At 43.9% G+C, this 26,004-nt stretch overlaps 1 protein-coding gene across 3 annotated transcripts in view; it reads left to right on the top strand.

Annotated features, from left to right (window-relative positions):
- Positions 1–26,004, top strand: part of DOCK1 (dedicator of cytokinesis 1) — a 556,714-nt gene that overhangs the window by 104,243 nt on the left and 426,467 nt on the right. For all 3 annotated transcript variants that reach the window (XM_084841443.1, XM_084841442.1, XM_084841444.1), the window contains exons 20-22: positions 8,527–8,616; positions 11,675–11,775; positions 15,217–15,342. In XM_084841443.1, coding sequence (XP_084697569.1) covers positions 8,527–8,616; positions 11,675–11,775; positions 15,217–15,342 — 317 coding nt within the window. The remainder of the gene's footprint in view (positions 1–8,526; positions 8,617–11,674; positions 11,776–15,216; positions 15,343–26,004) is intronic.

Here is a 26,004-nt window from a genome sequence, read left to right as displayed (position 1 = left end):
CGAAATAAAATAAGCATCAAATAAACAAAAACTTTTAGATTGGACATCTTATCTAATTAAGGAAATCTGTATTAATCAATGCAAAGTCTTGTAAAGTACATTGTTCACTTAAAGCTCTACATAAATTTTGACCATGTTCGGATGTAACAGCACGTTCAGTAGCAGTTTGTGGGTTAATTAATTAATGGTGGGGATGCAGGCTGTGTGTGAGCTGCTTCCAGCAACAACCTACGAATGCGGTATTTATAGGTTGTTTTTGTGACATCTGAACCTGGGCACTTGGGGTTGTTTGTGGGTTAAAGAACCCCAAATTAACCCATGGTTTGTTCTTAGGTTAACTTGGGGTTGTTTAACCCACAAACAATTCCAAGTGCCTGGGTCTGGACATCATGGAAACAACCTACAAATGCTGCCAAGGCCACAGTCTCTTTCAGTTCTGAAGCAGAACAATTTTATAAGTTGATGCCAGAGAGTGGCATGCTTAATGCTGAACCACACAAAAATCATAATACTGTTGTGTCTGGTCTTGGACATACATTCTAACATCCCCTTCCCATTTTTAAGTGTAAAAGTTAGATTTTTCCCATTCATTCATTTATTCATTTATTTTCTATACTGCCCCATAGCTGAAGCTATCTGGGCAGTTTACAAAAGTTAAAACATTAAAACACAATATACAAAGTTTAAAAACCATTTACATAAAAACATATGGACAGTATATACAAACAACATATAGGTAAAAACAACTTTGAACTAAAAACAATTTTTAAAAAATCCAACAATAAAACACAGCTTAAAACAGTATACAAAAGTCAGCAAAAGGAACAAGAGTTCTAAAAAGGGAAGGCCTGCCAGAATAATAGCATCTTCTATGCCTGCTTATAAACCTTCAACGAGGTCAGCGGGTGCATTTCAACCGGCAGGTCATTCCACAACTAAGGGGCGGCAAAGGAAAGGTCTTCTTGCGTGTGGCTGCTAATCTCACATTAGACAGCTGCAGCAGATAGCCCTCAGAGGACCTTAGGTGGAGGACTGGGACGTAGGGGAGAAGGTGCTTTCTGAGGAACCTTGGACTTAGACCATGTAAGGCTTTAAAGGTGAGAACCAGCACTTTATATTTTGTTCGGAAACAAATTGGCAGCCATTGTAAAGGTTTTAAAGCCGGTGTAATATGGTCTCCATGGGATATCCCAGAGACCAACCTGGCTGCCATATTTTGTACCAGTTGAAGTTTCTGAACTAAATATAAAGGCAGCCCCAAGTACAGCACATTGCAGAAATCAAGTCTAGAGGTTACCAGCGCGTGCATCACTATTACCTGGTCCACATGTTCCAGGAATGGGCATAGCTGCTCATTCATATCATGCCGAAGCTGATAACAGGCACTTCTCACCGTTGCCTCCACCTGGGGTGTCAGGAGCAGTGTTGGGTCAAGAGGCACCCCCAAGCTATGCACTTGCTCCTTCAGAGGGAGTGCAACCCCATCCAGAACTGGTTGACATATCTCAATACCTGAGTTAGGACCCTGTGTACCTCTGTCTTGCCTGGATTAAATTTCAGCTTGTTTTCCCTCATCCAGCCCATTACCGACTTCAGGCAGTCATTCAGAGGAGTCATACCTTCCTTGGATAAAGATGTTAAGGAGAAGTAGATTTGGGTTTCATCAGCATACTGATAACACTCAGCCCCAGACCTCCTGATGATCTGTCCCAGCAGTTTCATGGAGATACTGAACAGCATCGGGGATAGAATGGAGCCCTGAGATACTCCACATAATAGTTCCTTTTTCGAGGAACAACTATCCCCGAACGACACTACCTGGAGCCGTCCTGAGAGAAAGGAGCGGACCCACTGCAGAGCGGTGCCCCCAACCTCTACCTCCCTCAGGCGATCCAGAAGGATACCATGGTTGATGGTATCAAATGCTGCTGAGAGATCCAAAAGAATCAACAGGGATGCACTCCCCCTATCAATTGCCAGGCGAAGATCATCCACCAAGGTGACCATGGCATTCTCAACTCCATATCCCTCTCTGAAGCCGGTTTGAAATAGGTCCAGATAATCAGTTTCATCCAAGACTGCTTGGAGTCGAATGGACACTGCCTTCTCGATTACCTTGCCCCCAAATGGTAAATTACTTACTGGCCTATAATTATTAAAATCTAGAAGGTCAACAGAAGCCTTCTTCAGAAGCGGGCTAACAATTGCTTCTTTTAGACATGATGGAAAATTACCTTCCCTTAGGGAGGCATTAATAATATTCAGGAAAAGTTGCTTTACCATCTCCTCTCCGTGGACTACAAGCCAGGATGGGCAGGGATCGAGAAGGCAAGTTGTCCTTTTGACCAAACCAAGCAGTTTGTCCATATCATCAGGAGTCACAAGCTGAAAATGATCCAGTTTAATCGTGCAACCAGAGTTGCTGGACACCCCACTGTTGATTTCTGTCCCCATGACAGTGTCCAAGTTGGCTCGTATCCGAGAGATTTTATCCATGAAAAACTCATTAAAGGTGTCACAGCAAGCTACCAAAGGCTCTAAGATTGGATTCAGTGTGTGTGGGGCCTGACTCAGCTCCCTAAACACACTGAACAGCTCAGCTAGGCGCAAGTTTGTGGACGCAATATATGCAGAGTAGAAAGCTCTCTTCACTGCACATATCGCCACATCATAGGTATTCAAATGATCCCTAGGATGTGTCTTGTTGGCTTCAAGTCAGCACTCTAGTCATTGTCCTTGCCACTTCAGCTCCCTCAGTTCTTCTGTAAACCATGGAGCTTGTTTGGAAGCAGGTAGAAAGGATGTCTAGGAGCGACCATGTCAGTAACACTGGTAAGATCTTCATTCTGCACAGAGACCAGGGACTCGACAGGGTCGGCAGTGGCACCACCCAAGAAAACCCTCAAGGCATTTTGGAATTACAGTGGATCCATCAGCCTTCAGGGGCGGAGCATCTTAATTGGTCCTCCACCCCTGCGGAGGTGGGTAGTAGCCGTGATACCAGCCCTGACCAGACAGTGATCCATCTATGACAACGTGGAGACAGTTAGAACCTCCACCCACGGATCATTCTCCTGATTGGAGCAGAAGGTCAAATTGAGCGTGTGACCAGCTTCATGTGTTGGCCTCTTGACCACCTGGAACAGGTCCATGGTTCTCATGGTCGCCATGAACTCTTGAGCTATACTTGGCAAGCTGGACCCGAGGGAGATGTTGAAGTTGCCCAGGACCCCAGGACTAAAAACCTGAGCTACTCCAACACCAGCTGCATGACCAGCTCTGTGAGCTCAGTTAGGGACCGTGTTAGGCAGCAGGGTGGCCGGTACACTAACAGAAGCCCCAATCTGTCCCTAGTCCCAAGGCCGAGGTATACACACTCGATGTGAGCCAGTTCCTTCACAGTGAGTCTGGTCAGGGGGATGTTACCTTTGTGGACCACTGCTACGACGCCTCCCCATCCGCTTCTCCTTTCCTGCTCTACCACAGAGTACCCAACTGGGAGAAGCTGCATCCATACAGGCCGCTTATCTCCCCCAGCCAAGTCTCCATAATGCATACCAGGTTAGCTTTTTCATCCAAGATTAAATCATGGATGGTTGCGATCTTATTCCAGACTGACCTGGCATTGCAAAGGAGCAGGCAAAGGTTCTGTGGGTGGCTTGGACTGCTCCCCAAGGTACCTGGGCTGACAGGGCAACCAGAAGGCTGGATAGGTGTAAAGTACCTGCTCCCCCTTCTCCTACAAATTTTTGCTCTGCCAGCACCATATTTCCTGGTCCCCCCCCCACTGTTATTGCCTCCCTTGCACACATAATGCTGACATTGTCTCAAAAAAAAGTCAAACTCGGCAATATTCAGCAGAATAAAACAGTCAAGCCCAATCTCCCATCTCTCACCTGGAATGTACACCTAACGCTCCCCTCCCATCTCTCACCCTGGGGGGTGGGGGGGCACAATTCAATACCAGCAGGCTCTCAACCTGTGGTATAAAATCACTTCCCTCTCACCCATAAAATAATAAAGAACCTAACTGGAAAACAAACAAAAACACATTCAAAGGCCCCACACCCCAGACTCCAGACAACCCCAGAAATCCCCCCTCATCCCCACAAGGAGAAGAGAAAGAAGATAAACACACAGAGAGGAGAGAAAACGAAAGGATATGGCCCTCTCTGCCCCCCAAAGTGGTGACCCCCAAATGGCGACCCCTCTTTGGTGTCACCCCCATCAGGGGCACCATCACCGAGGGCGCCGTCACCCACATCAGCTTCCCTGAAGTCCAGCTCCCTGGAGGGACAGCCAATGGCTGGATGCCAAACACTCCCCAGGGAACCAGGTCTTCAGCTGTTTCAGGAGCGGGAAATAATAAGCCTTTCCCAAGGCCAGATAGGCTGCTACAGCAGCGGTGGAGGAGCAGGGAGTTGACGCTACCCAAGGAAAACAAGTCCTACCTGCTCGGATGTATATCCTTGTTTCCACAGTTCTTGCTCTGCTGGTTGCTGTTAGTTAGTGGCTTGTGTGTACTTCTGTAATTGAGGCTGCAATCCTATAAACACTTACCTGGGAGTAAGTCCCACTGAAATCAGTAGGACTTATTTCAGAGTAGATGTGCATAGGATTGCACTGCTAAAATAATTATGTAGGAAGTATCCCTAACTAGTTTAACATGAAAGAACTGAAATCCAAGTATTGAGTTATATTGTGGTTGTTATTCAGTCGTTAAGTCGTGTCCGACTCTTCGTGACCCCATGGACCATAGCACGCCAGGCCTTCCTGTCCTCCGCTCTCTCCCGGAGTGTGCTCAAGTTCATATTGATTGCTTTGGTGATGCTATCTAGCCATCTCATCCTCATAGAATAGTAGGGTTGGAAGGGGCCTACAAGGCCATCGAGTCCTCTGTAGTCCCATTCTCCTTTTGCCTTCAATCTTTCCCGGCATCAGGGTCTTTTCCAGTGAATTTTCTCTTCGCATGTGGCCAAAATATTTGAGCTTCAGCTTCAGTATCTGTCCTTCCAATGAGCACTCAGGGTTGATTTCCTTTAGGATGGACTGATTTGACCTCCTTGCAGTCCAGGGGACTTGTAAGAGTCTTCTCCAGCACCACAGTTTGAAAGCATCATTTCTTCAGCACTCAGCCTTCTTTATAGTCCAGCTCTCACAGCCATACATTACTACTAGGAAAACCATAGCTTTGATTATATGAACCTTTGTCGGCAATGTGATGTCTCTGCTTCTTACTATGCTGTCTAGATGTGCCATAGCTTTCCTCCCCAGGAGCAAGCGTCTTTTAATTTCATGGCTACAGTCACCATCTGCGGTGATCTTGGAGCCCAAGAAAATAAAATCTGTCACTGCTTCCATTTCTTCCCCTTCTATATGCCAGGAAGTGATGGGGCCAGATGCCATGCTCTTAGTTTTCTTAATGTTGAGTTTCAAACCAGCTTTTGCACTTTCACCCTCAACAAGAGGCTCTTTAGATCCTCTTCGCTTTCTGCTATTAGGGTGGTATCGTCTGCGTATCTGAGGTTGTTGATAATTCTCCCAGCAATCTTAATTGAACCTGTGATTCATCCAACCCGGCGTTTCTCATGATGTACTCTGCATGTAAGTTAAATAAGCAGGGTGACAATATGCAGCCTTGTCGTACTCCTTTCCCAATTTTGAACCACTCGGTTGTTCCATGTCCGGTTCTTACTGTTGCTTCTTGACCTCATACAGGTTTCTCAGGAGACAGGTAAGGTGGGCTGGTACTCCCATCTCTTTCAGAATTTGCCACAGTTTGTTGTGATCCACACAATCAAAGGCTTTAGCGTAGTCAATGAAGCAGAAATAGACATTTTTCTGGAATTCTCTTGCTTTCTCCATGATCCAGCGAATGTTGGCGATTTGATCTCTAGTTCCTCTGCCTCTTTGAAACCCCACTTGTACTTCCAGTAGTTCTCAGTTCACATGCTCGTGAAGCCGAGCTTGTAGGATTTTGAGCATAACTTGCTGGCATGTGAAATGAGCGCAATTGTGCGGTAGTTTGAACACTCTTTGGCATTGCCCTTCTTTGGAATTGGAATGTAAACTGACCTTTTCCAGTCTTGTGGCCACTGTTGAGTGTTCCAAATTTGTTGGCATATTGAGTGCAGCACTTTAACAGCATCATCTTTTAGGATTTTAAATAGCTCAGCTGGAATACTGTCATCACGGCTAGTTTTGTTGTTACTAATGCTTCCTAAAGCCCACTTGACTTCACTCTCTAGGATGTCCAGCTCAAGTTCCGTGACCGCACTATCATGGCTACCAGGGACATTAAGGTCTTTCCTGTATAGTTCTTCTGTGTATTCTTTCCACCTCTTCTTAATCTCATCTGCTTCTGTTAGATCCCTGCCTTCTTTGTCTTTTATCATGCCCATCTTTGCACAAAACGTTTCCTTGAGATCTCCGATTTACTTGAAAAGATCTCTAGTCTTCCCCATTCTATTGTTTTCCTCGATTTCTTTGCGTTGTTCATTTAAGAAGGCTTTCTTGTCTCTTCTTGCTATTCTCTGGAACTCTGCATTCAGTTGGCTATATCTTCCCCTTTCTCCCTTGCTTTTTGCTTCCCTTCTTTCCTCAGCTACTTGTAAAGCCTCCTCAGACAGCCACTTTGCTTTCTTGCATTTCTTTTTCTTTGGGATGGATTTAGTTGCTGCCTCCTGAACAATGTTACAGACCTCCATCCATAGTTCCTCAGGCACTCTGTCTATCAGGTCTAATCCCTTAAACCTGTTCCTCACCTCCACTGTATATTCATAAGGGATATGATTTAGGTCATACCTGAATGGTTTAGTGGTTTTCCCTACGTTCTTCAATTTAAGCTGAAATTTTGCAAGAAGCAGCTCATGATCTGAGCCACAGTCAGCTCCAGGTCTTGTTTTTACTGACTGTATGGAGCTTCTCCATCTTTGGCTGCAAAGGACATAATCAATCTAATTTCGATATTGACCATCTGGTGATGTCCATGTGTAGAGTCGCCTCTTGTGCTGTTGGAAAAGAGTGTTTGCTATGATCAGCGTGTTCTCCTGGCAAAACTCTATTAGCCTTTGTCCTGCTTCATTTTGTGCACCAAGGCCATGCCTGCCTGTTATCCCGGTGATTTCTTGACTTCCTACTTTAGCATTCCAATCCCCTATGATGAAGAGGACATCTTTTTTGGGTGTTAGTTCTAGAAGGTGTTGTAGGTCTTCATAGAACCGATCAACCTCAGCTTCTTCGGCCTCAGTGGTTGGGGCATAGACTTGAATTACTGTGATGTTGAATGGTTTGCCTTGGATTCGTACTGAGATCATTCTATCGTTTTTGAGATTGTACCCCAGTACTGCTTTTCCCACCCTTTTGTTGACTATGAGTGCTGCTCCATTTCTTCTGAGGGATTCTTGCCCATAGTAGTAGACATGATGGTCACCTGAATTAAATTCGCCCATGCCTGTCCATTTTAGTTCACTGATTCCCAAGATGTCGATGTTCAATCTTGCCATCTCATGTTTGACCACCTTAAGCTTACCTTGATTCATTGATCTGACATTCCAGGTTCCTAAACAATATAGTTCTTTACAGCATTGGACTTTCTTTTCACCACCAGACACCTCCACAGCTGAGTGTCCTTTCGGCTTTGGCCCAGCCGCTTCACTCTTTCTGGCACTACTTGGAAATTCCCTCTGCTCTTCCCCAGTAATATATTGGACACCTTCCGACCTGAGGGGCTCATCTTCCAGCGTCATCTCTTTGAGCCTTGTGATATGTTCCATGGGGTTTTCTTGGCAAGAATACTGGAGTGGGTTGCCATTTCCTTCTCCAGTGGACCACATTTTGTCAGAACTCTCCGTCATGACCTGTCTGTCTTGGGTGGCCCTGCACGGCATAGCTTATGGCTTCACTGAGTTACGCAAGCCCCTTCGCCACAACAAGGCAGTGATCCATGAAGGGGATGAAGTTATATACCTGTTTCCTTTTTTAAATGTTCCCATTATTCTGAATATCTTTATGTTCACCCTTCCTGAAATTAGGTTATCCATCCTGTTCTCTAGTTGAATATTGTTTTAGGGGTTTGGGGCAGGGAAATGCAGGATAGAGGCTGTGCACTTTATATGAATGCATGTGTTTAATTAATTTACAATTAGGAGTTTGAATTTATTGTACCCATGTGTGGCTGAAAAAAATGTCATTCTTAAATAAAGTGGCATGCAATTCAGTTCCGACATAAGCATTTGATTGGTTTGTTTTCATTTTTATTGTGAAAAAGTATCCTTGCTGAAAAAATGCTATGATTGAATACACAATATTTTAAAATGTAGCCATTTGAGATTACTTCTCAGATACTATTTTGGCACGAAGTTTCATCTTAACTTTCTATATACATAGAATAAGATGGGCAAGTTTATTAAAATAAGAAAAAGAACCTAAAACACTTCACTGTTTTTTAATCTGTTCTCTCCTTATATCCCTCTTACATAATTTTGGGTTTCTTGTTATTATAGTGATTTTAGTATCTCTTTGCAGTTTCTCCAAGACACACTGGATGCACTCTTTAACATCATGATGGAGAATTCAGAGAGTGAGACATTTGACACGCTGGTGTTTGATGCTTTGGTAATTTATATATTTGGATTTAATTTATGTATATTATTTTACTTATCTTCCTTGGAAAGCTCATTACAGCTTACCATGGGACTTCATGTTGTCTTCTGTCTAAGTACTGATCATATTCACAGTTATTAGATACCAAGTAGCCTAGGATATTATTGACTAGTTAAAATATTGCCTTTAAGGAATTAATATTGCCTCTGTTAGAAGTAACATTAAACTCACATGTTTAGATGATATTTTTACAGTATGTGTTAGCAATTAGAATTATCTTAGGACAAAACTAAATTGATAGCTCTAACAGGGGAATCCAATGACTTCCCAACATTTAAAGAGACAGGAGATCCAATTACAGATCCCCGACATCTTGGTTTGTTTGGCTTTCAGTTGGACCATTAATATCTTGATTTGTGAATCAGCATGATGCATTCAGATGATGATCCATAAAGACATATTGATACTTGAGCTAATAATATCTTCTAGAATGTTAGTAGCACTTGTCATGTTATTGCTGTTTAATCAGAAGTGGCTGTAGGTGTGGAACAGAAGATGATCCAAAGTGAAAGAACAGTGTAAATTACCATCAGAGATAAGATGGACATTTACAAAATGAAATATGTCAGCAGCTCCTTGTTCTGGAGGTGAAAGAAAGGAAAGAACTTTGTGGGGTTCTGAAGTGTTTCCCAAAGAAGGGCACCATGCAAGCAGAAACACCAGGGCAGTCTCTTCATAGTAAAAGGGGCCTTTTTACTTGCCCTTGTTGGCTGATTGAATCAGCCAATGCAGGACCAATGCCATGGCTAAGTGAGGTGATTAATGTCTCTTTGTAGGAAGGGGCTGTTCCCTCTTGCTTAAAAAGGGCAGTAATGAGACATTTATTAAAGAACCTTTCTCTTGACCCAATAGATTTGGCTAATTATAGACCAGTGTCAAATGTACCAATCTTGGCCAAGGAGGTCGAGAAGTGGTAGTGTTGCAACTCCTGAGTTGTCTCAGCGAAGCTGTTTATCTGGAATCAGTCAGGCTTTTAGCTGGGATAGGGGACTGAGACTGCTTTGGTTACCGTGGTAGATGACCTATGCCAGGGAACATGGCTGTATTAGTTCTCCTGAACCTCTTGTCTGTTTTTAATATAATTGAACATGGAATCTTCTGGACTGCCTGGCGGGGCTGAACCTTGAAGGCACTGTGTTGCAGTGGTTCCAGTCTTTTCTGTTGTGTCATGTCCAGAAGGTGGTGCTGGGGCATCCATGGCCTTTGCCCTGTGACATTTATCCTGTCCCCTGTGTTATTTAATATCTACATGAAACTGCTGGGAAAGTTAATTCAGAGCTTTGAAGTAAGGTGCCACCAATATGCTGATGACACCCAGCTCTATTGCTCATTGTCAGCTAATACCAAGGAAGCAGTTGATACCCATGAACCTTGCCTTAGTTTGATAACGGGCTGAATAAGGGTGAACAAGCTGAGGTTAAATCTAGACAAGACTGAGGTGCTATTGGTCAAGGGTGACTCAGTGATTGGGATTCAACCTGTTCTGGAAGAGGTTGCACTTCCCCTGAAAGATCAGTTATGTACCTTTGGAATGCTCCTTGATCCTATATTGCCCCTAGATCTTCAGGTGGTATTGGTGTCAGGGAGTGTATTTGCACAATTACATTTACTGCCCCAGCTGCAACCTTTTCTGAGTTGGTCTGATTTGGCAACAGTTATCTATGCCACAGTTACATCATGCTTAAAGTACTACAGTTCTGTCTACATGGGGCTAACTTTGGGATGCTTCAGTTGGTGCAATGGTATTGAGACCATACTACACCAATACTGAAAGATCTGCACTGGTTGCCAGTTGTTTTCTGGGCTCAATTCAAGGTGTTGATTATGACGTTTAAAGCCCTAAACAGCTTAGAGACTGGCTATGTAAGGGACCAATTCTCTTATTATGAGCTTGTCTGATTGAGATCTGCAGTAGAGGCCTTCCTGAGGTCACTGCTGCCTGCAGAGGCCCATTTCTTGGGCAGATGGGAAAGGACTTTCACCTGTGTCACTCTCAAAATTGTGGAATACACTTACTCTAGAAGTACAATTGGCTTGCTCTCTCTTCGCTTTCAGAAAAGGTGCTAAGATAACATCTTTTTAAGATGTGCTAAGATGCCTTTCCGTGTATTATTATTTTTACTGTGATATTCTTTTATTGGTTTTATTAATGTTTTATGGGTTTATTTTAGATTGGTTTTTGGCAAAAAGGGGGATATAGAAATATTGATAATAAAATAAACCCAGTTAATAATTTTAACCTTTGCAAGCTAATGGGATCGCTGTGAACCCCAGAAAATGCTTGAAATATTTCAAACTTTTTTTTTTTTTTTAGGAAACCTGAACCAATTCATAATCCATGTATTCCTCAATGATTATAGGTCATTTGTCCTGTGGTTTCTCATCTCCTTTTCTGTGTTTGAAAACATTATATATAACTTACTAAACTATCAGGGGGTCCAATTTACTTCTATTGAAATTAATGGAAAAGTGAAAGTCCTGAACACCTAAGCTAACTGGGATCCATTCTAGCAATTTCTTAGAATAGGGTAGGGAAGCTAACTTAGCATTTTGCCTGTATCATAAGTTCCATGTTGCAAGTTATTCAATGAACTAAACGGGAGCAGTGTAGATGACAAAGCAAATAAATTGAAACAGTAAGCTGTGAATTTCATAGAAAATGTGAAATGTTATCCAGCTTGAGGTAGAGTGCTGCCACTCCTGAAACAAACTCTCACTTAGGTTCATCAGCTGTGAAAAGGTCAAGTCCTCAAAGGTTTTTAAAGCAACCACTTCAGCATCTGAGTTCAACCTCTGAAGCCCTCAGTTTGACTCAACTGACAGTTTAAGTGCCTGTTCAAAATTGCGTTCTGCTCTCTTCCCGTTAAATAGAATGTATGAAGATGAAATCCCATTCACAAACAGTACCTTATAGCTTGGAGGCTCTTCTAACTGTGCTTCCACAAAGAAGTGTAAATATTAGAAATACTATATTTTTTAAGATAATGGAGTGTTCTTTTAAACCGAACAGGTATTTATCATTGGACTAATTGCTGACCGGAAATTCCAGCATTTTAATCCTGTTTTAGAGACCTACATTAAGAAACACTTCAGCGCTACTTTGGCCTACACGTAAGTTGTTAATTAAATGTATCTTGTCCAAGTAATAGGGTGTTCTGAATATTAGGAATTCTAACCAGTCATCATCATGGCTGGTCATGTTAGCTTGGTGGACTGATTAGGCTGGTTTGCTGATGAAGTTACATGGGTCGAGGATTTGAGGAAATATGTCAATTTATCTGTTGTTGTCATTATTATTATTATTATTAATGAACAGACTTTTAACTTGCCTGAGGGTGGTTTACAGTGCTACAAAGACATGAACATATGATTACAATTAAACATATATACACACCCTGGCAGCACCAGCAGCTAATGATTTTTTAAGCACCAAATACAGACTGGAACAAATGAGCTTTCAGGGATTTTTTTTTTTTTTTAAAGACAGCAATGATGAAGCCATATTCATCTTCCTGAGGAGGGTGTCCCAAAGGTGTGAGGCCACCACCAAGAAAGCCCTATTCCTAGTATCCACCAGCCTAATGGCTCATGCTGGTGGGCCTGAGAGTAGGGTCTCCACTGAGGTTACATTTTCAGCTGAAAGGTTGTGCAGCATGTTGATCTTGGTAATTGACTTGGTGTTTTCCAAGTGCTCCCTGTCAACAGTGTTAAGTTCTGGTCCCCTGTGCAAACAGGAGGTTGAGAAAGTTATTGGAAGAGAGTAGTTACTATATTATCTTGTGCCAACACTAATTAAATTATATGCCAATTATATTATCTTGTGCCAACGCTAACAAAAACTTGGTACACAGTTCCCTGTAGGTTTGCCAAAATCTGAGCCATAGTATTTTTCAGACTATCATAGGGTCAGCATTTTAGTAGTAAGGTGTTGTTTTAATTTAATGTATAGATTAGCTTGGGTTTTAAGGATATTAACTGCTTTGTGACAGGAAAGGGCTATTAATTTAAATATACATACATTGTTGTGCAACATTCTCCAGGGTGAAATTTGTTCATTTGTTTCACTTAATCTATGTTTGTTGTAAAGAATGCTAATGGTATTGAGGGGTCTTTCCAGGTGTATACTCTTTTTATCTAATGTTACTGCCCTTGAATTACTAATTATGTGAAAGTGCCCATAAATAAAATCAGTCTGTACATTGTACTTCATTAAGGGTGCAATCCTAAAGGACTGCCACTCTTTAGGCTACAGGCTCAGAGGTCGGAAGCCCTCCGCCCATCCAGTACCCTGCTGACAAGAACGGTGCTGGGCAGGAGGAATGACAGAGGCTTTTACAGCGTTGCCATCCTTCTTTGAAAGGATGTCTGCTAGATGGGCCTCTGAGCCCATTTAGCTGCCGCGTGCTGCTGAGGCCAGAGCCCAAGAGTCTTTGGATCTAGTGAATCCAAAGTCATTCACTTTGGATCTAGTGAATCCCCAGCACGTCCTCTCAGCCCCCTCCAGTCTCAGATGAGGAGCCACCATGGAGCTTTCCACAATGGTTGGGTGGGGCTGAGGAGGGAGGAGGGAAATCCAGAGTTGGTTCTTCTCCTCTGACGCCGGAGCTCTATCCCAGAGAAGGGCCTCTGTGGCATCCTATGGCACCCATGATGTTGTCTAGGGCCAACAGGATTGCTCTGTAAGACATAATAACTCTTATTTAATCTTTAATTTGAATAGACTGTGCAGACTATATAGATGAGCCTCTCTTTATAAAACCCGCTTATTTTTGTCATAATGTTAAAAAATGGATTGCAGCCTTAGTCTTTTAGTATCTTCAACTAAAGTTCCAGAGGTATCTTATCCATGGAAGAGGAAGGAAGACAAATTAATTTTAATAAAGGGACAGAGCTACACATACACAGAGGAATGTGCACGTGGATGTTGGCTCCGTTTATTCAAATGGGGGCCACCAATGGCATTTGGAACCCCTTTACTTGTAAATAAATACAGCATAAACATTATACTATTGAAACTGTTTTTAAAATACAGTGATAAATCTATTTGTTTATTGTGAACCATTTAGCATTTATACAAGGTAGGTGGAATCTGCATTCCTTATATCCCAAAGTACTTAGGACCAAAACTGCATAGGACCGTATAATGATAACCATCCAGAGTTATCATTATTCTGATTCCCCCTGGAGCCCCAATACTCTTCAATATCTGCTCTGGATGGTTGGAGGACCCTCCAGAACAGCATGTCACATGGACAAGGGGCTGCAGGGGGAAGGAGGTATCATCAAAAGTAGCCACCCTGCCTCCTTCCTCCAGCAGGAAGGCTCTTCTGGATCCCAGTTCTTTCTGTCTATGAAAGGATCCCTTCCATTCCCAGAGAGTCAGCTCTGGATCCAGTCCACTGTATCAGATGATAGATAAGACCCAAAACTGTAGCATTTTTCTGTATCTTTGCTAAGGCAGCTATACTCTTACATAGGTAGCACAATTACTACCTGTATATATGTAAATGCATTCCACACTGCTGCCGAAAACACTGGTGAACATGCTGCAATCATATTGACCTCATTACAAATATCATTGCTCTCATAAAGCAGTGCTATTTATTTTTAATTTTATAACAATACATATAAATCAATTAGGAACCATTGCTAAGTTTATCTTTTAAGCATTTTGTCAATATTAACGTCATCCCTGTTAATGCTACATACAATGGAATTTGCTAGCAGATCAATGTTATAAGGCAGATCTTAATCTTTGCTAATGACTTTTAAATTAATAGATGTAAGGCCTTGCAATGCTTCAACATATATTTACTTAGTAAAGAACCATAAAGAAAAAAATGTTGAAAAGGGATTGGTTCGAGGGGAGACCTGAATGAAGATGTAATTCCTAGTCTTACTGTCTGTCTTTTTGTGCCATCTCACTCAGAAATTTATAAATTTAGTATTTAAGAATGGGCAATACAAGGAAATCTTGCAAGTTTAGTACGTAAATATTTATTTCATTCTTCCAATATCATTAGTTGCAATTTATTTTATGAGAAAAATGTTTGGCATGTAGAGTGGAGGGAACCTGATCGTACAAGCAGAGATGTGGCCTTCACAGAAGTGGGGGAAAGCCTGTGCATTACAGGGTTTTGTATTGCATCCATATCCTATTTTTACTGGTTTGTCAGAGTGCAGATGAATGCAGCCTCTTCCACAGCAGTGGTTATCCTACAGGGTCAATGGATGCTCCAGAGACTGTGCATATATTTGAAGGAAAAGATGTGTGCAGCCTTGTGTAATTTATATGGGCAATAAGCCAAAGAGCTATTTCTCCCCCTGCTCACCTATGACTTAAGGCAAACTGTTTTTAAAAAGATTCCTCTATTTCAAAAATGTTTCGTGTTTGAGAAATACGAAAGCCCCCTTTGCAGAGCCACTTTTGTGCTTCTTTGAACCCCAGCCAGGATATGCTTGTTTGTGGCTGTTGCATGTCAGTATCTTATTTACATATTTCAGAGCCTTTTTAAAAAATCCTTCTTTTAACCTTTTTTTAAACCTTTGTAGAAAACTGACAAAAGTTTTAAGAACCTATGTGGATAATGCTGGTGTCACCGATCAACTGTTCAAAGCTATGAAATCTTTGGAATATATCTTCAAATTTATTGTGCGGTCGAGAATTTTGTTCAACCAGTAGGTATCATGTATTTTCCTTCCTAATACTATATTTTTCAAATGTATTCATTCTTACTAATGTAAAGCCTATGTCACCATGGGCATTAGTAGTCTGAGGGCCAAACATACTGTTTGTTGACTCCCATTATGTCAGTCCTACAGAACCTGCATGGAGATTACCTTCCTTCAACACAATCGAGGACCTTTGGCCCTCGCTTCCTCACACCTCTCGCCACTGAACAACATTCACTTCTTCCCCTCAGGCTTTAAGCCCACCTCCTTCCCTCTTCCCCCACATTTTAAAATTCAGCTTTTCCTAAGGCTGCCTCTTTTCCTACTCCGCTGCCTCAGAGCATTCACCTCTGTGTCCACCACCATCCCTGCCACCAATATGGCCTCTCCAAGAGTGGGCCCGACTCACAAAGGCCAAGCCCCCCTGTACCCACCTTTGTGTTTTTCTCCCTGTGCGCCTTCATAGTCCAGACCTATGTGGGAGCTGTTGTTCCCCGACCAGCTCAGACTCCTGGCCAGATTGTGGAAACATACAGCTTGGCTATAAAAGCTCAAAAACGTCTTCGAACTTTCAAAATTTTCTTCAGGTCTGCACTGCTGAAGCTTGAGTTTTTAAAAATGAGCAAAACTGGTGTGGTACCTTTGTACTAATAAGCATTACGCTAACATATTCTTATATGAGATATGTACTGTTTGGGGTATACTGAAAATGTTGCCTTTTTTATTACTCCTTAATTACTTGAATGCTGACTGTTTAAGCACTACACTGTGTTCAATGTTTTCCTGCTTGCTAATAATTAATTCAGTGTGTGGTACTGTTAATTCTGGCAAGGCAATATGCATTATGTCTGAATAACTAGGTGAAGTTTCCAAATTTTAATGATGCAGTAACGTTTCATTGTTGAACTTGCAGTTCTACCTGGTAATATGGATACTTTGGCAATATTGAAACTACCATAGAGTTAAGTTAATCTCTTTGCTATAGGAACCTGCTTAGTCAAGATTATGTTAGACGATAAGGTCAATTTTTATATCTTGCATATATCACTGTATTATTTTTCTACATATTTATAGGTATTCAAAAGAATCTATTCATCTGGATATTCAGAATTCCATAATAATTTCCATACTACTTTCAGTGTACACACTGCTTTATAGCTGACATTTAGAAGATTACAACTTCTTCAGTACCATCCAGTATATTACTGATTATGTAGGGCATAGGCTTGCCTTTGTGCAGTTCACTGGACCACAGTTATTTGAAACTGTTTGTCTAAAAATTAAGGTGACTTATCTGTGCTCAGTATGGTATTGATCTGATAACCATGGTAGTTGTTGACGTAAGTAGTAGAAAATAATCCATTGGTTGTAAGGCAAGCAGAATCAAAATTCTTTGAGGGTTTTCCATCTCATTCTGTATCCTGACTTTCTGCTGGTTAGGGTGAGTAACACTTAAGGGGCTGATTATGATGCTAATACATAACATTTGTTCAGAAGGCAACTTATACTGAAACAGGATGTCAGAAATAAAGTACTTTTTTGTGCGTTGCATCAGACTTCTAAAAAATTGGCCAAAGAAACAATTATTGAGACAGAATTACTATCTATCTCAGAAGAGTGGAATTTTGATGAAGCAAATTGACATGAATTTTCATTGCAGCCTAAAGAAGCAGGAAGCTCCTAATTTTCCAATATAAACTTATGGAGCAATCCTATTGGGATAGACGGCCGCCTCCAAACTTTGAGGCTACCACCTATCCAATGTACGGCAGGAGGAGCGTGGACGGGATCCTCTCATCTGCTCTCAAGCTGCCGTGCATTCGTGGCTAGATGGACGATTTCGGCTGTCATCGGAGTGTAGGGTGAGGAGGCTAGACGATGCATAGGAAGTGTCGTACCAGCACTTCCCCACCCCTTCCCACCCCTGGGAATGCCCCCTTTTGCCCTGGTCCATGCTGCTCTTATGACCATGGAGCTTGGGGACCAGGGGCGTTGCTAGGTTCTTAAAAGATCTGGGGCACAGGCCCATAACACAAATTTGCGCATATATGAGTCTAAGTGCACGTCTAATATGTGTGTGTGTGGTGTGTGTGTGCATGCAGTGTGCTTGCATGTGTTTATAGATTACATCTATACATACATAAGAAATGTGGACTGACCGCCCCCACCCTTTCAACTCAGACCCCGATTCAGCATTTTGGAAAATATCCCACTTCTGCTCGGACCAATTTGTAGTCAGACCACTTCACCAAACCTGAGTCAGGGTTTGGAAAAATGAGTCTTTATGCTTCCAATTGACTAACATGGGAAATTAGAAAAAAACTGTTAACTTTTTTATCTTGGTCAGACCTGGATGATAATTTCAGCCATAGTAGTAGAAGGGGATTACACCTGTCCAATGTCAGAAAAATAGGTGCAGGGTTCATATTTTGATTTTCTTTTAAAGGGAACTGATAATAACATTTTAATTCATTGGAAGATTTGGATAAAAATTCATTGCCCCTTAAGGGGAGATCATGTCTGCCAAATTTCAGAATGATAGCCACAAGGGTTTTTGTGCAAGGGTGGCCTTGACATTTTGAGGTCTCCAAAAGAGGACATACTTATCTCCCAGTTTTCCTTATAGACCATTGTTCTGAAAATTACAGACAGCCTAGAGTTGTCCCTAAGTAAGAAACCAGCAAAGTTTCAGAAGGATAGGTGCAGCAGTTCATGTAGAAGGGGAGTTCTCCGATTTTGGGGAGGGAGTGATTTGCTTTCCCTTCCATTCACCCCTTCCCCAATAGTTTTTGGGTAAATTTGTATGAAAATGCGCAGGTCATTAGAGGCGTCCCCCAGGCAAGCAACTTGCAAAGTTTCTGAAGGATACACATGCGTTCTAATTTAGAATGACTAGAATTTATTTACATTTCACCAGTGTTAGCAGCAGGGGAACATGGGTGGGAAGGTGCTATTGCACTCATGTCCTGCTTGTGGGTTTCCTATGGGCAACTGGTTGGCCACTGTGTGAACAGAATGCTGGACTAGATGGACCTTGGTCTGATGCAGCACGGCTCTTCTTATGTTCTTAAATATAGAGTGCCTCTGAGCGTGTGCAGAATGTTTTTCTTTCACCACTGAGCACTTACATTCTCCCTCCACCAATTCTGTTCCCCTCCATGCAACCATCCCTCCTCATCCTACCATCCTCCAGCAACTCTTCATACAAACAGATGTCTTGTTTCGTGCAACTTTTCTCAACCTCCTCCTTGTTATGCACAAGCTCTCATTGTATTATCCTCCCCATAACTTCATTTTGCCAAGACTTCACCAGGATTCAGCCAATGAGTCTGTGTTCAAAACTAAGGCTAAGTTATGGAGAAAATCTGAGCATGTACTAAGTGCCTTTCCCTCACCACTGAAGCTAGAGTTCGTGCAAAAAAACTCCAAACCCACAAATGACAAAACGTGCATTGGACTGAGCTGAAAGGGTAGGCAATTCATTAGACGGAATTGGGTAGGCACTGTGTTAAGCTTGCAATACCATGCTCACAACTCAGGACTTATTTCTGAGTAAACATGCAGAACATCAAGGTGCAAACCTCCCTGCAAAAGTAACTTGTGCTGGAATCCCATGCACACTTTCCTGAGGGTAAGCCTCATTAAACATAATGGGGCTTCTGAGTAGGCATACATATAGGATTGCATAAATTAGCAATATTTATCTCCCCTCCACTTAAAAAACAAACCCCAAACTCCTATTTTTATTAAAGCTTTCTGTTCATAGGAACATAGGAAGCTGCCTTATACTGAGTCCGACCCTGGGTCCATCTAGGCCAGTACTGTCGACATTGACTGGCAGCAGCAGTTCTCCAAAGTTTCAGGCAGGATTCTTTCGTAGCCCTACCTGGAGATGCTGGGGATTTAACCTGGGACCTTCTGTATGTCAAGCATGTGCTCTACCACTGAGCTACAGCCCTTCCTATTGCTGGATAAGGGCAACTGACAAACAAAACAGCCCCAGATTTGTTTCTCTGGAACCATGTGAACCCCGTCTTCTCAAAGACTTGAGTGAGGAGGAGGAGAAAAACCAACCCTCTTGTCTGTTTGTATAAAGTCACATACAGTTCAGAACTTCTCTTGCCCACTGTAGAGAATTCTCTTTAAGAATTCCCCAAGATATGCTCTGCGTGGAATAAAGAAGAGAAAGAAAGAACAGGATAGGGGAGGGAAGAAGTAAAGAAGAATGCTGATTGGAAATGTGCGCAGGGTTGGGGGGTAGAGAGAATTTCCTAAGTCAAGTGGCTCCTTTGAGAGAGGCGGTACTTCAGAGGAATTTAGGATGCTGTGCAGGATTTGCCAGTATTGCAGGTACTTAAATGAACTTTATGAGGTGAGGTGGCTGAGGGCTTTTTCTAGCTTTTTTAAAACTGTAGAACCTATTTAAAAGCCCCAGGAGTTTCTTGATCATGACGCCACAGAGACCTAACCCTCCCTTTGGGATTATTTGAGTCCTACAGCTATTTAGGAGAAATTAAAGTGGAGGGGGAGAAAGAAGTTTGTGGAAGCGGATTGGCTCCATTGCTGTATTGAAGCTACTAAACTTCTGCAGAAGTCAAAGGTTCCAGTTTGGGGCAGTAAGATCAGATGCTGTGTGAAATACCAGTATTTCACATCGAGCTCTTTCTTCCCTTCCTTCTCCCTCTTCAAAATTTCATTGCAAGCAAGCTCCCAACAGTGGGCATGTAACAGCAGAAAAGTAGGGGGAGAGAGGTTTTTTGCACCTCAAAAAAAACAAAAACCCTACACCAGAGATTAGAGATAGTGACCCCCTAATGGTCACCTTAAACACCTTCTGATTAGGATCTCTAATCCCCTGTGTGGCTTGACAGTTTTTACTTTTTGTTTCAGACTTTGAGAAAAGGAAGCTTTGCGCATGGCTAGCACAAAAGCCACTGGATGTAACTGTCTGAAATTTGGTAGGTTTAGTCAGCTCCATAGAGCCTGCTAGGTCCCCAAATTCCATGAATTTATGTTTAAACACAAAAAAATTATAGCTCTTTACTTTGACAGATTTTCTTGAAAAAAAAGCAAATTTTACCTATGGCTAGCAAAAAAGCCACTGGACCTAACTGTCTGAACTTTGGCAGGCTCAGTCATCTCTGTAAGGGCTGCCGGGTCCCCAAATTCCATGCATGTACGTGGAAGCACAAAAACAATATAGCTCTTTGCTTTGACACATTTTCTTGAAAATAGCAAACTTTACCTCTGACTAGCACAAAAGTCACTGGACATAACTGCCTGAAATTTGGCAGGTTCCATCAGCAACATGGGGGCTTCCAGGTCCCAAAATTATATACACTTAATGTGGAAGAACAAAGAAATTATAGCTCTTTGCTTTGACATTTTCTTGAAAATAGCAAATTTTACCTGTGGCTAACACGAAAGCTACTTGTCCTAACTGCCAGAAATTTGGCATATTCAATCAGCTCCATGGGGGCTACCAAGCCTCCAAATGTCATGTATTTTATTTTATTTTTTTATTTGATTATTAAATGTATTAATCGCCCATCTGGCTGGTCACCCAGCCACTCTGGGCAATGTACAACATACAATAAAAACAGTTTAAAACAAAATTCTACAATAAAAACATTTTCTAAAATACCCTAACCCACCCCAAATGCCTGCCTGAATAACAGCGTTTTTAATGCACGACGGAAGCTCATTAAAGAGAAGGCATGACGGAGTTCCCTAGGGAGGGAGTTCCACAGAGTGGGGCCCACCACAGAAAAGGCCCTCTCCCTCGTCCCCACCAGCCTAGCTGTCCTGGCTGATGGGACAGAGAGAAGGCCATCCGAGGCTGATCTTGTTAAGCGGCCTGTCTGGTGCTGCTGGAGGCGCTCCTTAAGTTAGGCTGGGCCGCAACCATATAGGGTTTTAAAGGTCAAAACCAACACCTTGAATTTGGCCCGGAAAACAACTGGTAACCAGTGCAACTCCTTCAGCACTGGAGTGATGTGATCTCGCCGGCGGCTGCCTTTAATCAGGCGAGCCGCCGCGTTCTGTACCAGCTGCAGTTTCCGAACCGTCTTCAAGGGTAACCCCACATACAGCGCATTACAGTAGTCTAAACGAGAGGAGACCAGGGCATGTACTACCGATGGGAGCAGATGGTCGGGAAGGAAGGGGCGCAGCCGCCGTATCAGATGGAGTTGATACAGCGCTGTCCGGCTCACAGCTGACACCTGAGCCTCCATGGACAGCTGGGAGTCCAAAATGACCCCCAGGCTGCGGACCTGGTCTTTCAAGGGTAGCCGTACCCCATTCAACACCAGGTCAACATCCCCCAGCCTCCTCTTGTCTCCCACCAAAAGTACCTCGGTCTTGTCAGGGTTGAGCTTCAGCTTATTCCTCCCCATCCAGCCACTCACCGTCTCCAGACATTTGGACAGGGATTCTACGGCCAACCTTGGTGAAGATTTAAACGAGAGGTAGAGCTGCGTGTCATCCGCATATTGATGATACTGCACCCCAAACCTCCTGATGATAGCCCCCAGTGGCTTCACATAGATGTTAAATAGCATCGGGGAGAGGATGGAACCCTGTGGCACCCCACAAGTAAGTGGCCACGGGTCCGAAACCTCCTCTCTCAGTGCTACCCTCTGGTACCTGCCGGAGAGGAAGGACCGGAACCACCGCAATACGGTGTCCCCAATGCCCAAACCCCTCCAGGCGGTCCAAGAGGATACCGTGGTCAACGGTATCGAAAGCCGCTGAGAGGTCGAGGAGAACAAGGAAGGAGCATTCACCCCTATCCAGAGCCCTCCTCATATCATCCACCAAGGCGACCAAGGCCGTTTCTGTCCCAGGCCCAGGCCTGAAGCCCGACTGAAATGGGTCTAGATAATCAGTTTCTTCCAAGTGTGCCTTCAACTGCACCGCCACCACCCGCTCCATCACCTTGCCCCAAAATGGCAGATTTGAGACTGGGCGAAAGTTGTTCAGAACTTGAGGATCCAAGAAGGGCTTCTTTAAGAGCGGTCTTATCACTGCCTCCTTGAGGGCTGATGGCATCACTCCCTTCTCAAGGGAGGCGTTCACCACCGCCATGATCCCCTCGCCCAGTCTCTCTCTGCAGCTCATAATGAGCCAAGATGGGCAAGGATCAAGTAAGCAGGTGGTCGGCCGTACCGATGAAAGCACCTTGTCCACTTCATCAGGAGGAAGAAGCTGGAACCGATCCCACAAAATCGGTTTGCCACAGGCCGCCTCTTGCTCACTAACTGTATCCACAGCGTGCAGAGTAACACACCTAATCTGATCAATTTTATCTGCAAAGTGCCTTGCCAAGGCCTCACAGGAGGCCTTAGAATGCTCCAGTGGTTCAGGAGCCACAGGACCGACCAGGCTCCAGACCACTTGGAACAGCCTCCTGGGACAGCACTCTGCAGACGCGATGGAGGCAGCATAATATTCCTTTTTTGCTGCCTTCACTGCCACGTGATAGGCTGAAGATACAGCTCTAGCCCGTGTCTGATCGTCTTTGGAGCGAGACTTCCGCCACCGGCGCTCTAGCCATCTCACCTCCTGTTTCAGAGCTTGTAACCGCGGATTGAACCATGGTGCAGTCCGAGCCCTGTTCAGGGGGAGAGGGCGTTTCGGAGCCACCTGATCTAATGCCCCAGCGATTGCGGCATTCCAGCCACCCACCAGGGTCTCGACCGAGTGACCGTTGGCATGCCCCTGAGAATCCCCAAGCGCGTTCAGGAATCCATTTGAAACCATAAGACGCCTGGGGCGGACCATTTTAATGGGTCCTCCACCCCTGCGGAGGGGTTGTGGAACTGAGAAGTCCAACGTCACCAGATAGTGATCTGACCATGACAAGGGGGTGGTGGATATACCCCCGACTTCCAGATCACTCCCCACTTCTGCAGAAACAAACACAAGGTCTAGTGCATGACCGGCTACATGGGTGGGCCCAGTTAGAATATGGTGCAGCTCCCAGGAGGGCATGGTCTCCATGAAGTCCCAAGGTGCTCCTATCAGGATGGCCTCCGAATGTATGTTGAAGTCCCCCAACACCAGTAAGTTAGGGGACTGTACACACACATCAGAGACCAACTCAAGCACCTCGGCCAGGGAGTCAGTCGTGCAGCGGGGTGGACGGTACATGAGCAGAATCCCCAGACTGCCCTTCGGGCCCAACCTCCAGTACATGCACTCAGCAACCTTGGTCTCCCAGAGAGGGGGTCTGGTGAAGACCAAGGACTCTCGGTAGATAACAGCCACTCCCCCTCCCCGATCCCCAGCCCTCGGCTGCTGCGCATACGAAAATCCAGCTGGACACATGGCTGCAAGGGTTGGAGCAGCAGCCTCGGCCAGCCAGGTCTCCGTAATACATGCCAGGTCTGCACCCTCATCCAGGATCATGTCATGGATGAGGGAGGTTTTCTGGGTAACAGACCTGGCATTGCAGAGCAGCAAACGAAGGCCAGAAGATGGGGTCACGCCTCCCCCAGCCATCCTTTGGCTCTGGACAGGCCCAGAGCAGGGGACAGGTACTACACATCTCTCCCTTGTTCCCCTTACCTGGCATGGCCTGCCCCTAGCGCTCTGCCAGCGCCTGCCGCCCAGCCTCGGTATGTTCTGGCCCCCAACACTCCCCCCACTGCCTCCATCAGGTGGACACATGCCCCCTCGCTCCCGCCTATCAGGCAGGCTATCCACCCCTAAAAACACAACAAAATCCCCCAGAAATTAAAACAAAACAAAAATTAAAAATCCCCTTAAAAATAATAATGCCAGGCAGGAGTCCACAGGGAAGGCCAGGTGGTGGTGGCAGCGGCAGTGGTGGCGGCGGCAGCATCAGTAGGCCCGCCTCTTCCCCAGTGGTGGTAGTGGCCTCTCCTGCAAGCCCTGGCTCTCCCAGGCCACCTCAGCCAGCCAGCTTATGTAGCCCCTCCAGGGAGGGCAGGTGGAGCAGCACAGCTGGCTCGGTACCTGGGGGCCTGGTCCTGCAGGGACTGGCAGTCTGCCAGGCAGAAGTCTCCAGGGAAGGCCTGGTGGTGGTGGCAGCGGCAGTGGCGGCAGCAGGCCCAGCAGCAGCAGGCCCGCCTCTTCCCCGGTGGTGGTAGTGGCCTCTCCTGCAGGCCCTGGCTCTATTTATCCTACAAACTAAAAATATTATGGCCGTTTATGTTTTCTAATGCAAGTCAATGGGAAAATGTAAAAAAAAAAAAAAAAAGGTAATTAGGATAGCTCAAAAGATCCAGGGCACAACTCAAAAAGATCTGGGGCCCATGCCCAGGTGGACCTTTTCTAATGACGCCCCTGCTGGGGACAATCTGCGCTGCCTACAAGGCGGCAGGGGAGGGGGAAGGAATGTGGTTCTTTGGGAACCAATGAATCCTATGGCCATCTAGCTGCTGTCAGAGGCCATAGGATTGCGTCCTTAAATATTTCCCTGCCTTTCACTGTACTTTGTAGTACTAGTGCTTAATGATGAATTCCAAAAGGGATACTTTTTCAAAGGATAAAAACTAAGATGGAGTTTAATTTGACTCTAAACATAATATTGAAACAATGTAATCACTGTGTAATTTGTTTAATGTAATTATACCCCATCAGGGTAAACTCTCATAAAGTCAGCTTACAGAAAATAATAAGTACAATAGATTAAATAACAATAAAACCTGAACTGGAGTTGCCCTCTTTTATGCCCTATATTTTAAGGCTCTTCTCTGCTCCTCTAATTATGTTTAGTGTGAGATTGGAAGCAGGCCTCAGGCTCATGCAGCCTTCTCCCTCTCCTCCCTCTTCACTCATTTACCAGAATCATACCCACAAACAAGTTGGAAGCAAAGGAAAATGGCCTGACAGAAATTAGAGGCAAGCCATTTAGATGTGATAGCTGGAAGAAGTTAAAAATTACACTCAACACTTTTATCTAAGCAGCACTGAAAACATGGAAAGTATGGTCTAACTTACTTGCCCCAGCTCCATCTCTGACTGATTCATTTCTACATCATCCATTTTTTAATGACCCTAATGAATTTTAAAAGATTTGCAGGTTGGGAGGAAGTAGAGCATTACAAATTAAGGGATCTGTTCACAGGACCAGGTCCAAAATCGGATCAACATTAAAGAAATGTTGCGGGGTAGAAATGTGGACTGGCTACAGATGCAGCAATTATTATATTTCATAACAAATCCATAGATGAACACGCAAATGGATCATTCTCTGTCAAACTGAAGTACTTATAGTTCAAAGAAAGTTAAAAAACAAAAGGATTGGACTCCAACATATATAATATGTTAAGTTAAATTTAATATGGGTTCATGGTAGGACTAAGACATGTTTATCAGAGAATCTGCATGGAGCAAGATCAGGTCTAGTGGTCCTTTTAAATATGTCTCTAGCAAAATAAAGGAAAACTCAATTAAGTTGCTGCACAGATGGTACCTCAGTCCAGTGAGACTGAATTATATTAATGGTTCCTTGATGCAAAAGTGCTTGACAGGTTGTGAAAATATCACCTATATTCATATATGGTGGCTTGCCCCACAATCAAACAATTTGGTAAAAAGGTGTTTTAAGAGGTGGAGAAAATAACAGATCATATATTTGCCGGACCAAACAAAAATGTAAAGCATAAAGAGCTGTTAATTTTTATGTGCGTAGCAGCA

This window comes from Heloderma suspectum, chromosome 3 (genome assembly GCF_057233095.1).
Source record: "Heloderma suspectum isolate Gila_16-S chromosome 3, 16-S_ref, whole genome shotgun sequence".
Lineage (NCBI taxonomy): Eukaryota > Metazoa > Chordata > Lepidosauria > Squamata > Helodermatidae > Heloderma > Heloderma suspectum.
Note: the sequence above shows the minus strand (reverse complement) of the source record. Positions and strands in the feature narration are given on the sequence as shown.